This window comes from Enhydra lutris, unplaced genomic scaffold (genome assembly GCF_002288905.1).
Source record: "Enhydra lutris kenyoni isolate GAN:26980312 unplaced genomic scaffold, ASM228890v2 scaffoldscaffold7, whole genome shotgun sequence".
Classification (NCBI taxonomy): domain Eukaryota; kingdom Metazoa; phylum Chordata; class Mammalia; order Carnivora; family Mustelidae; genus Enhydra; species Enhydra lutris.
In genome coordinates, this window is record NW_019154091.1 from 14,785,033 (window position 1) to 14,801,418 (window position 16,386).

General features: G+C 33.5%; 1 protein-coding gene across 1 annotated transcript in view; it reads right to left on the minus strand.

Moving 5' to 3' along the window:
• Positions 1-523: 523 nt before the first annotated feature.
• Positions 524-16,386, minus strand: part of LOC111142088 (transmembrane and tetratricopeptide repeat containing 3) — a 47,372-nt gene continuing 31,509 nt past the window's right edge. Inside the window, exons 10-13 of the mRNA XM_022495038.1 lie at positions 9,625-9,728; positions 7,870-8,039; positions 5,813-6,039; positions 524-4,651 (exon numbers count right to left, since the gene is read on the minus strand). Of these exons, the coding sequence (XP_022350746.1) occupies positions 3,837-4,651; positions 5,813-6,039; positions 7,870-8,039; positions 9,625-9,728 (1,316 nt within the window). The 3' untranslated portion in view covers positions 524-3,836. The remainder of the gene's footprint in view (positions 4,652-5,812; positions 6,040-7,869; positions 8,040-9,624; positions 9,729-16,386) is intronic.

Consider the following 16,386-nt stretch of genomic DNA (forward strand, 5'->3'; position numbering starts at 1 on the left):
CAAAGATACCTGCCAGTTTATACAATAGGATATACACACACACACACACACATATATGTATGTATATATACATATACATAGAGTGTGTATGTGTGTGTATATATTCAATACACATTATATATACACAATATATATAATTTGTGTGTGTGTGTGTGTGTATACACAAGGAATTATAGGTTGAACAATTCCCCTAAGTTACACTAGTAAGGGTGAAACCAGGATTTGAATACTGGCAGATCCATAACTTGGACTCCTAATTATTTCACAATACTGACCTCTACTTATGTATATAAAATCCCACGTTTGAATTTAATCGTCTCATTTTTTTTTAGTTTCTGTCACTAAGGATTGAAAATGTATCACTGTTGGAACTAATTTAACACATGCCTTTCTCAGATCATAGCTAATAAAACTACACACCAGCTCTTCTGTCTTTAAGGAGGCAGAAATCTCTTGACAACACTATTTTACTTTTCATTTGAACACTAAAAGGCAGTTCAGGTGAAGGTTTTAAAAAGTATCAATTTTATACCGACTATTTAGAAATATGGTACACACAGAAATGACAATAATAAAAATGCATAAAATTTTAAACTATTTTCTTATAAATCCTTAACATGGATGGCTGACAGCTCCCAACAGACAAAATTTCGAACAAAGGTACCAGGTATTTTGGGGGGGTTATTTTTAAATACCATTTAGTCATGCAAACAATTAGGCTTTTAAAAAAATAAATATGACAAATATATGGATTTCTGAAGTAGAAACTGACATACAAATCTATATATTTTCGTAAAAGTTTTCATTAAAGATCTTCAAATTAGTATTTGGTAACATGAAGTTGAGAGCTCAAAATAGATGTAATGAAAAGGCATGAGGTTTTATTAGAATTGTGTAATTCACATACTAAGTATTTACATAAAAGTAAACACAAAATTGCAAACATAATTGTTTTATCCTCTGAGTCATTAGCTTCATGAAATTACTTACTGGGATAATTACAAGATAAAATTCCCAAATATGAATGTTAATAAGGAAATACATATAGGAGCAACAGGAGAAAAACTTAATTCTTCCTTCTGAGAAGTAGTGAAAAAGTAACATAATTGCCCCTTGGGGATTGTCAAAGCTTTCCCAGAACTCCTAGGGAATAGATTCTTTTGTAAACAGTGAGACCTAAAACTACATCCCTTTACCAGCACACAAACCTGTGATATGCTTTCTTTCCAAACATTCAGATGCTCACAACTCTGAACTGTAGATAGTAAGCTGGGTTAAAATATCCCTACCATCCATTTCCCCAAAAAGGCAGTTCCAAAGATGGGGGAAAATCTATTACCTTTTTTCACTTGAACAGCTTGAATAAAATTCTACTATGAGTTTAAAGAAAATAATCAATCTCACATAAACAAGGTTGATGGTACTTAAGATGAAATAAATACTAGTTATCAGAAGAGCATATTCATTAGAATATCAAAAATTAACTGGGTTATGACACTAATTTAAAAAGTTAGTGCAGGAGAGATAAGAGGATTTCCTTGAACTAATTTAGAGCAGTAATCATTAACCCTGACTACAAATTAGGATCACTCTGAGAACTTCAAGAAAATGGAGGCACAGCTCCCTTCCTAAGAAATTCAGATTAAATTGTTGTTGGTTGGGGTCCATATTAAAGAGTCCTCCAGATGATTCTAATATGAAGTGAGGTTTGAGGAACATTAATTTGGAAAAATTACTAATCAGGGTGGATTTGATTTAAATAAATTATTTAAAATTCAAATATGAGCACTTCCTACATGATAGGCATTGTTCTAAGTGCAAATAAGGAGGAATTCTTTTTCCTATAAAAATCATTGGGTAACAATATATTTTTTAACTTTTGAATAGTTACATAATTGTATTAAAATATTACTCAAAGCTCTTATTACCATCTTCTGCCACAAAAGATTCCCTTCTGCTTTTCTGACTTATCTTCACTTGATACCGTAACAGAAGAGATCAAACTCAGAAATTTTTTCTCAAGATACATGGACAGAACACAAGATTAACACAGATTTTGTTTTTCAAGTCATAGTATATGAGGTATTCTCCACCTTATATCTGGAGTCGCAAAGCCATAATTTAAAAACTGAAACTGGATATTGCTTTAATGCTGAACAGAATCTCTAAATCAAAAATGAACTGACTGGTGTCAGTGCTTGATATAAATTGCCTAAAAAATAATTTATGACACAACCTCAGGGAACCTAGTAAGAGTGGGTCTTTAATGTAGACCATGTTTGCTTGTGACCTATTTATAAAATATTTCTTTATAAAAACAGTAATAGGATTTTTGAAATATACATATTTAGAAATTAGTTTTCTCAGTTTTTGAAATTCTACATAATTAGAAATTAGTTACTACCCCAGGATGATAGCTTGAGCTTTAACAGTTTAAATTAAAACCAACTTACCAGGTATTATAAAATTCATCTGAAATGTACTTTAACTCAAGAAAAAAATCAGATATAAATTAATAAATTTGATTTATGTCTTCAACTTAACAGTTTTCAGACTTAAATTTGCTAAAACCAACTGACTATTAATCCCATACAAGGTTAATTACCTTTCATAGCTAGATAGCAGGCCAAAATGATGAAATTTTGGTTAAATTGTAATAGATGCATATATAGGAAAATTCAATAGCAATTTGTTTTCCATAGTTGATGGAATTTAAACAGCTTTAAAATTTTTACGAAAGCTCAGTAGTCAAAATAAATATTTAATAAAAATATACACCATAGGAAGATAACAAGAACTTAGTGTTTAAAAATAAACTTTGTCATATTGTTTTTCCTTCAGTTAAATAGAACACAATTTAGTTGCTTAAGGTATCTAAGAATGATTAAGCTGTGTTTTGGGAACAATTAAAATTCAAATAACACTAGAGGGATAACACCAAGAAGAAAGAGAAAATATGTTTCAATTCAAAGGTTTAAAGTTACAGTTATTGGGACCTTTTCAGTATGACTAAGATCCTAATAAACATGAATAATTTGGGGAGTAAAAACTCAAGGATAGTCATGATTATGTGGTTCATGCTGTGAAACTCTTAGTATGTAAAAAAATACAGAGTATATATGAGCACCATTAGAAATGTGCGTGTATGTATATGGATATTTATACTTAAAACTTTACCTGATTAAAAATTGTATTTCAGAGTAAAATTAAGGACAAAGCACACAACTATGAAAATACATTCTTAAGCTAACATGTCACAGGACTTATTTTAAATAAGTTTCATCTGGCATTCCTTCTAAAAATCAACATAAGAATACGACATAAAGGAAGCCAGTATTCTTTTATGGTGTGAAGTCCCTCAGTTAAACAGAAATTACCAAAGAAAAAAGAATGTGTTCAGTAAGTTTTCAATCCATAATCAGATTCCAACAGAAGGTAATGAAGTCAACTAATAAATGTCAATTCATAGAATAAACCAGCATATGTTAAATTTGCCTGCAAGGGACTATCATTCAGGCTTCAGATTATTTTTAATTGTGAGTAGACAAGATTACTCTACAGAAGAAATCTTCCTTCCATATAAAAGATACAAATTTGCAAACTGTAATTCAGTATTTCTGCCATAGTCACCAAAACTCAGAAAACTGTCACATCTTATACAATACATACCCTGGGGTAAGATAGGTCTTTAATGAAAATCGCATTTTGATCGTATGTAGAGGCAGCTCATGACAGACTGTTACGTGTATACTTGCTATTTTTCAATGCTCCCAGAATAAGCAATCACATAAGATAGACTGAAGTTCTTTGAGGACATTATGACACGATAAATAATACTATTCACCATTTAAAATACGTTCAATCTCTTCTAGTCTTTTTAAAGCAGCAACTCTTTTCTTCTCAATTTCTTTGATTTCCTTTGTTGTTTTGTGGGGGGTCTCTTTGTCTGTATTTTTTCCTAATAGTTTGTTGGATTTAGACTGACTTTTATTATCACTCGGTTTTACGATCTGTGTAGGTCTAGGTTCACTTTTTACTTCTTGTACATTTTCAGTTGGAATTTTGTCTCCTTCTACACCTGAAGTCTTACCAGCTGGGGATATTGGCTGTTCTGCAAAACTAGATGAGGAAATTTTATCCCTGACTATATTCAAATGGCGCTGAATATATTCTTCATGTGGTGCTAATGCCAATGTTTCAACCAGGCATCTTTCAGCTTTTAGTAAGTCCTTCTCTTCAAAATAAACAACACAAAGATTGTGTTTTCCTTGCACATTGCTTGGATCCATTTCCAAAATCTTTTCAAAACATTTTTTTGCTCCAAGTATATCTTTCTTTTGATTCATCAGAATGTCTCCCTTTAAAATAAGACCCTTGATATGATCAGGATAGTGTCTGAGTAACTCTTCCAGAATTGGCAAAGCCATTAATTCCTTTGCTGTCTGAGAATACAGGAGAGCCAGATTAAATAAAGCACTTCTGAAATCGGCTTGTAATTTTATGGCTTTCTTCATCCACATCTCGGCTTCACTGTCCTTTTTGTCATCCATGGCAAGCATTCCCAGATTGAAATAACCATTAGCATCTTGTGGCTCTTCATTTATATAGCTTAGAAGTCGTTTTCTAGCTTCTGGTCTGAGTTTAACCTCACCTAAGAATAATTTTTTTAAAAAGAAAAAAAAAAACACATATCGTTAACAAATGAATTAAGTCTGAGGAACAAAAAGTCACTTTCAGTATTCATCTAATTAGATTAGAAAAGACAGCATCAAAACAACTAATTTCTGTACCTAAATCAAAAAGTAGAAAGCAAAAAACTCAGTTTTCACAGGAAAGATCGTGTGCTTCAAACACTGAAATGATAGCTCATCTCCTTTCTTTAAGACAGGAAGAATGCCTCAAAAACCTGAAGAGGCAAAATATCTCTTTATAGTTTAGAATCAAACTGAGAGTAGGAGAGGAAGATTATGCAATTAAGAGGAAGAGGCATTGGATTTGCCAACAATGACATGCCTTCAATCTTGATTCTGTTAACACTATGACTTTAGGCACAGATCATTTAAGTTCTCTGGGTTAGCCTGCTGAATTTTCTTTTTCTTTTCTTTTCTTTCTTTTTTTTTTTTTTTAAAGATTTTCTTTATTTATTTGCTGAGAGAGACAGAAAAAGAGAGCGCATGTGTGCACACACGCAAGCAAGGAGAGCAGCCTGTTAAGCAGGGAGCCTGATGCAGGGCTTGATCTCAGGACCCAGGCGCCCCAGCCTGCTGAATTTTCTAAGAATTACATGAGTCCTACGTAAAAAAGTTCAGGAAATAGTAACTACTATTGGATAAACAAAATGCTTCAGTCTTACAAAATTAGATTTTTTAATGTATCTCAGAAAATAAAACTAGATGATACCAAAAGCACTTGGTCACATGAATCAAGAGAAAATACATTTTTTCCTAAAATATATAATGCTCTTGTCTCCCTAGAAGTAATTATATTAAAAAATCTTGCAAGTTCTGATTATTTGGATATGGTATAATATGTATATGTAAGAGATTATTTCTGTACATAATATGACAAAATAGATTAAAGGCACTGCCTGAAAAATAAGTCTTAACATATACCCAAAGAACTAATAATTTTGTTAGAGCGTATTACTTGAAAATAGTGCTTCAAGTATTTTAAATATTCTTAAAATCATTTATGTACAGTTTTGATATAAACTATCCATTTACAAAACATCTGCCTCACATAATATAAGTTCAGATTTTATTATACTTCAAACAGTATGTTTTAAATATAGAAACATTTTGAGAAAACATACCTGATTCTTGCATTAATATAGCAGAATTGAATAATGCTAGTTTATGCTTCGGATTTAGTTCTAAAGCACGATTAAAATTTTTTAGGGCCTCGTTTGGTTCTTTAAGTTCAATATGAACAATTGCCAAGTTGTACCAAAGATCTGCATTATTTCTGTCCAGCTCTAGTGCTTTAAGATATGCTTCTTTTGCTTTGAGAGGTTTATTCATTTTTAAAAGCAATTCTCCTCTGTGGAAAAACAAACGCAAGCTTTACTCACATTATTGTGTCACTTTGTAGACATTATTTTTCACAAGTTTTAAGCTTTTCCACATACAGCTTTCTTTTTTCCTTTTAACCAAAGCTTTTAAAGTTTTCTATCAAAAGTAACTATTTGAATATGTCCTCAAACCTGAACTCATTAGTTTAGCAAATTTGGTTGTTTTCAAATATTATTAGAGAAGAAACTTTAAAGGGTAAGATATGAGGAGGTATCCAATAAAGGGGAGGCAGAGAAAAAATATTCTTTATGTACATCTTGAAAGAAGGCAGACTAGACTAGACTACATCAAAAAAATGACAGTAAAAAGAATGGGAGATCAATTTTTCAGGAGACCAAGTAATAGCATTTGAAGAATGAATACCAATACGGTGGTGATGGGGAAATTCCAGTATTCAAGTCTATGCTATAAGTCTCATTTATAAAGTGCAGAACATTTAAAAGTTTTGCCTTTTCTTATATAAATTCATTCTTCTACAATGTATTATAAAATGGCCATTCATTAAAACAACACAAAAAACTCCCCAAAATAACAAAAAAAGAATTTAAAAAGCTGACTGGGTAAGGATTGGAGGGTACATGTGTGACCAGCAGACACCTATGAGGTACACATCTGGAACTAAGGATCACAGTTTGAAAATCATTTTACAAATCTTTCTAATATGGTTCTATTTTCTGTTAGAAAGCTTAAAAAAGTAATATGTGCAAATTGATTTGAGTAGTGATAGGAGAGCTATTTTTATTATGATCCTATTATTTCCTTAATATTAGCATAGGAATGATATCAAATGAACCACTAATATCCTCAATTAAAGCAATTTCTGGAATGAGTATTTGCACAAATTGCTTTTTTAAAATGCAGACTACTGAATAATTCTTTATAGATTAACACATGACAGGTTTTATTTACAAATGCAACCCCACTAAACTTAGCTAATTTCAACAACTACTGGATAAGGCTGAGGAAAGACAGCCTCCAAATTATGAACAGATTTTATCTCAAAAACTTATTAAATTCTGAATACATTTTCCTCATAGGAGCAATGTCATAAATTATGATTAGGTTTCTGGGCCAGGCCATAAAATCAAGTTTAACATACAATTTTCCTCAAGTATAATACAAATGATGATCCTTATATGGGAAAATATATTAAGTTCTAACATGTGATGCCAAATTTCTTTTTACTGACAACTGAAAAGTTTCTTTTTGGTAAAAGCATCAATAACCAGTCAATTGTCAGAAAGCTCTTGAGAGCTGGATATTAGAAATACTTATAAAATGTAAGTTTCAGGTGTTTGGTTTTTTTTTTTGAAGATTTTATTTACTTATTTGACAGAGAGAGAGATCACAAGTAGGTAGAGAGGCAGGCAGAGAGAGAGAGAGGGAAGCAGGCTCCCCACTGAGAAATGAGCCCAATGCATGGCTCAACCCCAGGACCCTGAGATCATCACCTGAGCTGAAGGCAGAGGCTTAACCCACTGAGCCACCCAGGCACCCCAAGTTTCAGGTGTTTTACGTAAAAATGAATGTGATCATAAGAAGCAAATGAAACTAAAAAGGAGCTTCTACCCTTTCTTTCGTATAAAACTTAGGTTTGTCACTATATGTTAATAGACTTGTCAATTTCAAATCAAATCAATTAAATTTCATAAGTCTAAACTAGGCTATGCTTCTATATTCTTGGTTGCTAAGTAAGATTACTAAAAAAAAAAAAAGCCAATTTAGTTCCGATGGTGAAATGTACGTGCAGATGCAGTTTCAATTTTCTATAATGATAGCTTAAAGAGAACTACAATACCTGCTAATGTAAGCCTGCTTGAAGTCGGGTCTCATGCTTATTGCTTGTCGGTACAGCTGATCTGCTTCTTCCAGCCGGGACTCATTTGCTCGGATAAGATTGGCCAGATTAATATAAACATTTAGGTGGTTAGGGGCAATTCTGGCTGCGTATTTTTTACCAGGAATAATCTGTCCAAAAGAACATAATCTGATTATTTCAGTACCAAATAAAAAATAAAAATAAGTATTCCTAGTGGCTTATTTAAAATATACATGACATATAAAGGTTATGGTACTAGTTTTATTGAGAAATTAAAATAAGTCATAAAAATGTGAAAGCACCTATAGTATTTACAAAATGTAAATGAAATAATTAATATTTTGTGGCTTTAAAAGATATATTTTTCATTCACACTAGCTCAACACAATATTGTTAGCTTTTTATTTATATGCATCATTTTATAAAATCCTATAAATTTAAACGCTTGAGGCTAAGGTCTGTTAATATATTTGCATCAGACCCATAACAGAAAGAACTCAGGTCTCCTTCCCTTCACTCTAGTGTATTTTTTACACCATGTCAACTTTCATGTTGTCAGCAAAATATTTCTGGTTGTGACAACAGGGTGGTTAATTTTATTCAGAGTTATACTAAAGTCTCATTTGTCTGGTAGAGTTAGGAAATAAAATTCTTATTAACTGATTATTCAGGTTAGGCAAAGGTTATAAAATAGACATAGACCCAAATTTTCAGTGAAAATAATAAATTGTGTCTGATAAAAATCTATACTGAACACAATTTAACTTTAGTATCTTAGGACTGAAATAATGCTTAAGACATCATGTGGTCCAACTCTGTTTCTGAAACATTTATCAAACTATAACCAATCATTTTAACATTACATTATTAACATAATGCTAATATATACTACTATGGAGAAAACTTTAGTATAGGGTAAGCTATCTTTTCTGATGAAACATAGCTGGTCAAGGCCAGAATCTGGCTTTCCAGCTTCCAGGCTATACTGTAATAACCAATGAATCTTGCGCATGTGTCACTGCAACAACTGAACACCATATAGCAACAGAGATGTGATCCATTCATTTTATTACTTTGTTTATTCATTTTTTTTGAGAGGAATAATGTTGAATTTAGTGCTTAATGTACATATATAAAATTCTCTTTATTTAAAGTCATTTAATTCAATGATAACTTCTAATCAAGGATATCTAAAATTCATAAGCTTATCAAATCTTTTAAACATACTATATGGAAAAAATTTTCAATTGAGCTATAAAAGTAAATGTAACCCTTTATAAAACTTGTAGTATTATGCTAAGTGAAGTAACTCAGAGAAAGATGAATACCATATGATCTCACTCATGTGGAATTTAAGAAACAAAACAAACTAGTAAAGGGAAAAAAAGAGAAGGAAAGACAAATAAGGAAACCGACTCAAATATAGAGAACAAACTGATGGCTACCAGAGTGGAGGCTGGGGGGAGAGATGGGTGAAACAGGCATGGGGATTAAGAAGTGCACTTGTACTTAAGCGCTAAGTCACTATATTGTACACCTGAAACTAAATATTACAGTGTTAACTGGAATTTAAATAAAAATTTTAAAAAACCTGTAGTAATAAATGGTTTATTGGATACTTTACTTTAATGTGAACAAATTAAAGAAAAGATACAGATTTTCCACCCAGGTAATTCTATTCAGTGTGGACATACAGTGGATATAACACAACAGAAATGTATCACGACAACTTACTTGGGGCATCAGTGACTTAGCCATCATGTAAGATTCTTCAGCTTCTTTGGTTCTATTTAAATTTTTGTAAGTTCTTCCTACATTCATGTGGGCACCAATATCATCTAAAATTTTAAAAAAATCATTTGTTGAATACAAAACAGTATTCAATGTAAACTACAAGTTTTTAGCAAAAAAAAACTAGGCAAAAAATGCAAAAGCGGTCAACAGATCCTGCATTCTCCTTAAAGTTCTTTTAACACAATTTGTTATAATTTATGATCAATGCTACAACAGAAAATTATTTAATAAATTACTGTAAGGACAGAAAATACACATAGGACATGAAAAAAACTATCCGAATGAATCCTTGAAAGGCTAAGACATGATAAGAGATACAGAGGTAATAAAGAAATGTGTATCATTTCTCTTCACTAGATTTTATTATACTATACTATACTAAGGCTTGCTTCTATTTCCTTGATTGCATAGCTCTGGAATTCACTCAAAAAGTATGGCTCAATTCTAAAAGTGAAAATATCCAAAAGTGAAAAAGATAATCATGATTCTTAGAGCTATTTCCAGTGTTGAAACCAACAAATATGCACCATGGTGGGTGGACACCTGCAAAGAGACTGTAAGAAAAAAAAAACAACCAAAAAACAAAAAACCCCCGTGATTTTATTTAAAACTTTTGTGAATGTGGATGGAATGCAAGCATAATACCAGGATTCTCCAGTATTACTTAAGATGCAGCAGCCCATCTCTCTTAAATGATAAATTCCTACATATTATAACATTTATGTTTTTTTAACCTTTTTAAAGGTTAAAAAAGTTGTGTTACTATCAGTATGCCAGGAACTATTGTGTAATTTTTTGATAGGGAGAATCAAATTCTCAGCAAATTTTTTCAGGGACAGAAAAATACGCTATTTAAATAAGAAAGATTTAATATTAGGGTTCACTGCACACTACTTTTAGGACACATTTCCTAAAAATTATTTCAAAGGTTTGGAATAAAAACAGAAAGATGGGAGAAGATCTTCAATCAGTCAAATTGTATTAATGTGAATCTCTAACAGATAAGACACGATTACTACCTGCCTGTGACACACAGATTTTACAATTGTGGAATAATTCCCTGTCTGCAAATCCTAGGACACACAAGAGCCAAGAATATATATCTTGGGCACTGCCCTAGGAGGACAGTAACAGTCCTAACATGCTGCTACATTACGTTACAGGCTGGTAATTGTGTGCACGGAACAGAAACTGTCACATGTAGTGCAGGTTTGGTTAGAGAACTCAGACAAGCTCAGGAAAAAAGCTTTGATTTTTTTGTTGCTGTTGACTGTCTGATTTTTTATTTGTTGATTTTTGGTTGACATACTGCTGAGTCTCATGGGGTTTCAGGAGAGGGCAAGGGAAAAAAAGATTGCTTAGGCAAAACATTCCTAATTTTAGTGGCAAATCTGGATACTTATGAATTTTAAAAATTCAGATAACCTTAGCGCCACCTAGCTCTATGAAAATAGAATTTATAGAAATAGGACCTGTAAAAGTTTTTAAAAAGTTTCAAAGGCAGTTCTGATGTAGACCCAAGGCTGAAGTTCACTGTATTACCAAATGTGTAGAAAAAGAGGGGGTAGGTCTTTGCTCTTACATAGCTCATTTTTTTTTCAACATCAGATAAATCTTACCATTTATTATAAAGATCAGAAAGGTACTTAGATAAAACTAAGAACTGAAAAAATTAATTATATAGTAAGAATTTAACCTAAGGGAAGAACAAAGAAATTAGAAGTTTAGATAACTAAAATTACTGGCAAAGTATTTAAAATGTCATTCATATCAGTACCAACAAATCTTAGAAAAGAAATAAGTTATCTACTTGGATGAAAGACAAGGCAAAGTAATATCCCCTGGAATCAGGGTCTTAAAATTATGGCAAGGAGATATCATCAATGAAGACTTCAGATACTACAGTAAGGCAACTCTACTTTCTCAAAGAACTAAGATAGCAATTAGATAATCTTAAGCATCAAAAGGACTATACAATACAGCTAATAAAGTGAAAGACATAATTTCTAAGCAATTTCTTCTAAGTTACAAAGTTTTAAGATTCCAGAGAAGGAAGTAACCATTACTAGGGTAAGGTAATTTAAATTTAGGGGGGAAAAAAGGGGTAAGAAAACCAGGCAAGATATAAAAATCAGTGACATTTAGAAGACTAAAAATCTATAGAATTTCAACGATTATTCTTATGAGTGTGTTATCCAAGCCAACAGCAGCATGAATCCAGCAGTCTGTCTTTTATTCAATGTAAATGAAGACTGGCAAGTACTAGGCAACCTTGTGCCCAATAACTCTTTATCCACCACCAATGAAACATTTTCAGTGTGATGAGCCAGGCACCTACCTATGTTGCTTTCCAGTATTTCCTCTCTACAAAACTATATGTAAACTCCTAAAAACTCTTTAAAAATCATTTCCATATTGATAGCATCAAAGTTCAACTAGAGGTCCATGAGAAAAATTTTAAAATTTGGACTTAGATAAAAAATGAAATCACTGATTTTAAGGCAAAACAAACCTTGCAGAATTCTGGTGTTCCTTAACAAAAATTTACTCTTGTCTTATAATGATGTTTATGGGAACTGTAATTCCATTTGCAAAAATTTTATCTTTGTGAGTTGGGATTTTTTTCTCAAACACTTGTAAATCATAAAAAAAAAAAAAAATCACTATCCTTTTAATGCAACATGCAGGTCACCTGGTCAGACCACTGCATAGTTTATATTCTTGTTCTAGCTAAGCAAGAAAAACCTTCAGAATTAATTTTTTTAATTAACTTTAAAATGCTATAAATCCCTACTCAGTGTGCTCCTAAACTGTCCCAAGTTTTTAAATACCTATAAATTTGTTACCTCAAATTTTTACCTTTGGTCCTGACCAGTTCCCTTATCTCCAGTCTTATAAATCTGTGTATGCCTAACAGTGACAAAAAAGGGATTCTTGATGTCCCTCCATACTTGTCATTTCATATATCAAATCTAAGAAGAACATGACTAAAAAACAGAACAAGCCAAGATGCCTCTGAATACCAAATTCAATGTTTCTAACTTTACATACTTTTTACACAATAAATTGTAATAAATGGGTTTACTTCTTTTCCTAGTCACTGGCTTATGAGAAAAAGCAATTTTGAGAGAAGTATAGTAGGAAAGTCATACTAAAATTCAGCATGTATCTGAAAAACAGCAAAAAGTGATAACTGACAATGAGGGGAAAAATATTTTAAAACTGAGTGCTCATCATGGCAACAAGCTAGTGATATGCACACTATTTATTAGACAAAACTAAACATGAACATATATACTCACCCACATCATTTACTCTTTAAAACAACGCAATGAGATAGAAACTACTATTCTAATTTAGAAATGAGAAAAATAAGAGGCCTACATCTTTTAAGTTTCAAAGTCCCTGTACATCTGATATCAAAGATGACTCTGCTTCTCTAAAGACTCCTAGATTTTGATGTAGTATTCAATGATTCATTTGATGTATATATGCTGGCTAACTAAACATCATCATAATAAAAAAGACTCCTAGAATGAACTTAAAAGGCTTTAGAAAGTAATAAATTAATATTAGTGAATGTTGGGGTGCCTGTGTGGCTCGCTTGGTTAAGCATCTGACTCTAGATTTTGGCTCAGGTCATGATCTCAGGGTAATGAGGAACCTGCTTAAGATTCTCTCATTTCCTCTCATTCTTCCCCACCCCATCCCACTCACGCCCTATCTCTCTCTAAAATAAAATAAAATAAAATAAGTGAATGTTGACTGTGTATAAAACCATGCTAGATGATTCAGAGGGTATAAAGATAAATCAGATGTTCATGATGTCTCCAGGGAGTTCCTTAGCTTAAAAAATACATATTTTTAATAAATATTCAAATAAATACAGTATTAAACAGTTATAAATACCATAGGAAAGATACAGAAGTTGTAAGAGGTTTTAAAGATTAATAATATTTGCTTCTAATTGGAGTGATAGCAAGGTTTATTAAAGAGAAGCCATATGATAGGAGGGGCAAGATGGCAGAGGAGGAGGAGACCCTATTTCAACTGGTCCCCTCAATTGACCTAAATAACTACCAGAGCACTCTGAACACCCAAGAAATCAGCTTGAGATGTAAAATTATACACTTCTGGATCTCTATATGGGGGCAGAGGATCACCAGTGGAGAGGTACAGAGGAGTTGGGAGTGCATGGACTGATAATCAGAGGATAAACAGAAGGGGGAAGGGAGCCACCAGAAGCGACCCATTAGAAATACCCCAGTGTGAAAGTGCCCTGTGCTTGGGGACCAGCATTAGCTTGGAGACTGATTAACAGCACTCAAAAAGAACAAAGGGACTTAAGGGACAACTGTAGGGATTAGGTGGCCACAGGCATGGACCTAAGCCCACAGTCCCAGGACAGCCACAGCCGGCACCTGCCTGCGCTTGAGAGAGCCTCCAGTCGACTGGGGGCTCCAGTCGATGGTCCCTGGGTCCGTGGCCACTGCAGCCGCCTCCGCTGCCTCTACACCACCTGGATTGAGCGCTCCCAGCGTGGGCATGGGCTCCAGACAGTAATCCTGAGAATGGCAGCCGCGGAGCCTGGGCTCGCTTAGACCACTATTGCTCACGGTTTTGGTAGCATGGTTTTGGTGGCACGTGGGCACAGAGACAAGCGGGAACCTCTGGTAACCACTGAGACAGTGGCTGGGGGTGCGCACCACCTGTGGGAGTTTGCGGTGTTCAACGGAGTTTGCAGAGGGGTGAGTCTGTGTGTTCTGGACCATTCAGAGGGGAGCCGACTGTGGCCTCTCTCTGAGGCAGAGGGCTGGGTGCGGACAGTTTACTTTGCTCTGACCCTCTGAAAAGGCGCAAAAAGCTGCCAAAGAACAAAAACCTCCAGAGAACAAAGGCCTGAAAAACAGGTTTCCACAGAGCCCAGCATCTCGATAGGGGGCAGGGCAACTCAGCCCAAAGACTGACTGAAAAACAACCCAGCAGGGCCCCCCCCAGAAGATAAGCCAAAAGAACAAGAGGACAACAACCACAGGGTTCCCATAAAACTATAAAACCCCAATATCAGGAGAAAACAATATATTAAGCTCCCAGTACTGCCTCAAAACCTGTATTTTGTAGGTATAACTTTTCTCTTACATTTTTTAATTCATTCTCATGATTCTTGTTTTTTTTTTTATCTACTTATAATTTCAATTAGATTTTTTTTAAAAAGATTTTATTTATTTATTTGAGAGAGAATGAGAGAGAGAGAGAGCACGAGAGGAGAGAGGTCAGTGGGAGAAGCAAACTCCCTGCTTATTAGGGAGCCCGATGTGGGACTTAATCCTGGGACTCCAGGATCATGACCTGAGCCGAAGACAGTCACTTAACCAACTGAGCCACCCAGGTGCCCTTCAATTAGATGTTTAATACAACACATTCCATAGTAACTTTTTAACTTGAATTTTTTTCATAAATATACCTTTTATATATATATTAAATATATATATATATTATCTCTATCTGTATCTCTCTCCCTATATATAGAAACATATATATATTCACATATATATATGTATGTATGTGTGTGTGTGTATATATATATAGTTATATAGTGGTGAGAGGTAGTTGAGGGGATGTATAGCTTAATATATCAACCATTATCCAGGCAAGGTGCACCCTGGAAAGTTTCGGAGCATTTGGAAGTCACCACCAAAAAGAAAGAGAAAAGAAAAAAGAGAGAGAAAAAGGGGGAATAAAAAAAATAAAAAAAAAATAAAATAAATAAAAAAAGAAAAAAAACACCCAAACTATATATATATATATATAGATATATATATACAGTTTCAAGGTAGTCCTTTTTCTCTGTTCAATACTACCCCTATTTATATATACCAGTTTTAATTTCCCTGTATCTCTTCAAAGTTGAGTCCTTTAACAAAGATAACAAGATACACCCAGGAAGAACTCAAATAACCTTCCCAATACACATCGAGGGTGTATAACCACCTTCCCATATTATTCTTTTGTCAGTGTTTCTGGGTGTTTGCTTTATTTTTGTACATTATAAATCTTATTCTTGGGGTTCATTTTGGCTGGGTTTTTTTTTCTTTTTCTTTTGTCAGTCTTTTTGTTCACGTCTGTTTTTGTACTTTATAAATCTTATTCTTGGGGTTCATTTTGGCTGGGTTTTTTCTTTTTTTATCCCCCCCTTTTCTCTCTCTTTTTTCTTTTCTCTTTCTTTTTGGTGGTGACTTCCAAATGCTCCGAAACTTTCCAGGATGCACCTTGCTTGGATAATGGTTGATATATTCAGTTATACATCCCCTCAACTAACTGTCACCAGAATGATGGAGAAGGAACACCCAAAAGAGGAAAAATTCAGATTGTGACCTCTGCCACAGAACTACTGGATATGAACATCATAATATGTCAGAAATAGAATTCAGGGAATTGGTTCTCCAGACAATGGCTAGGTTGGAGAAGACCATTAGTGGCAACGTAGAATCTCTAAGAAGTGATAGCTTATCTGGCAGAACTTAAAAATGCTATCAATGAGATCCAATCTAATCTAAATACTCTTAACACCTAGGGCAAATGAGGCAGAGATCGAATTAGTGATCTGGAAGACAAACTGATAGAAAAGATGGATCAGGAGGAGGCCTGGAACAAATAGCTTTGAAGCCATGAAAACAGAATCAGGGAAATAAATGATGCCAT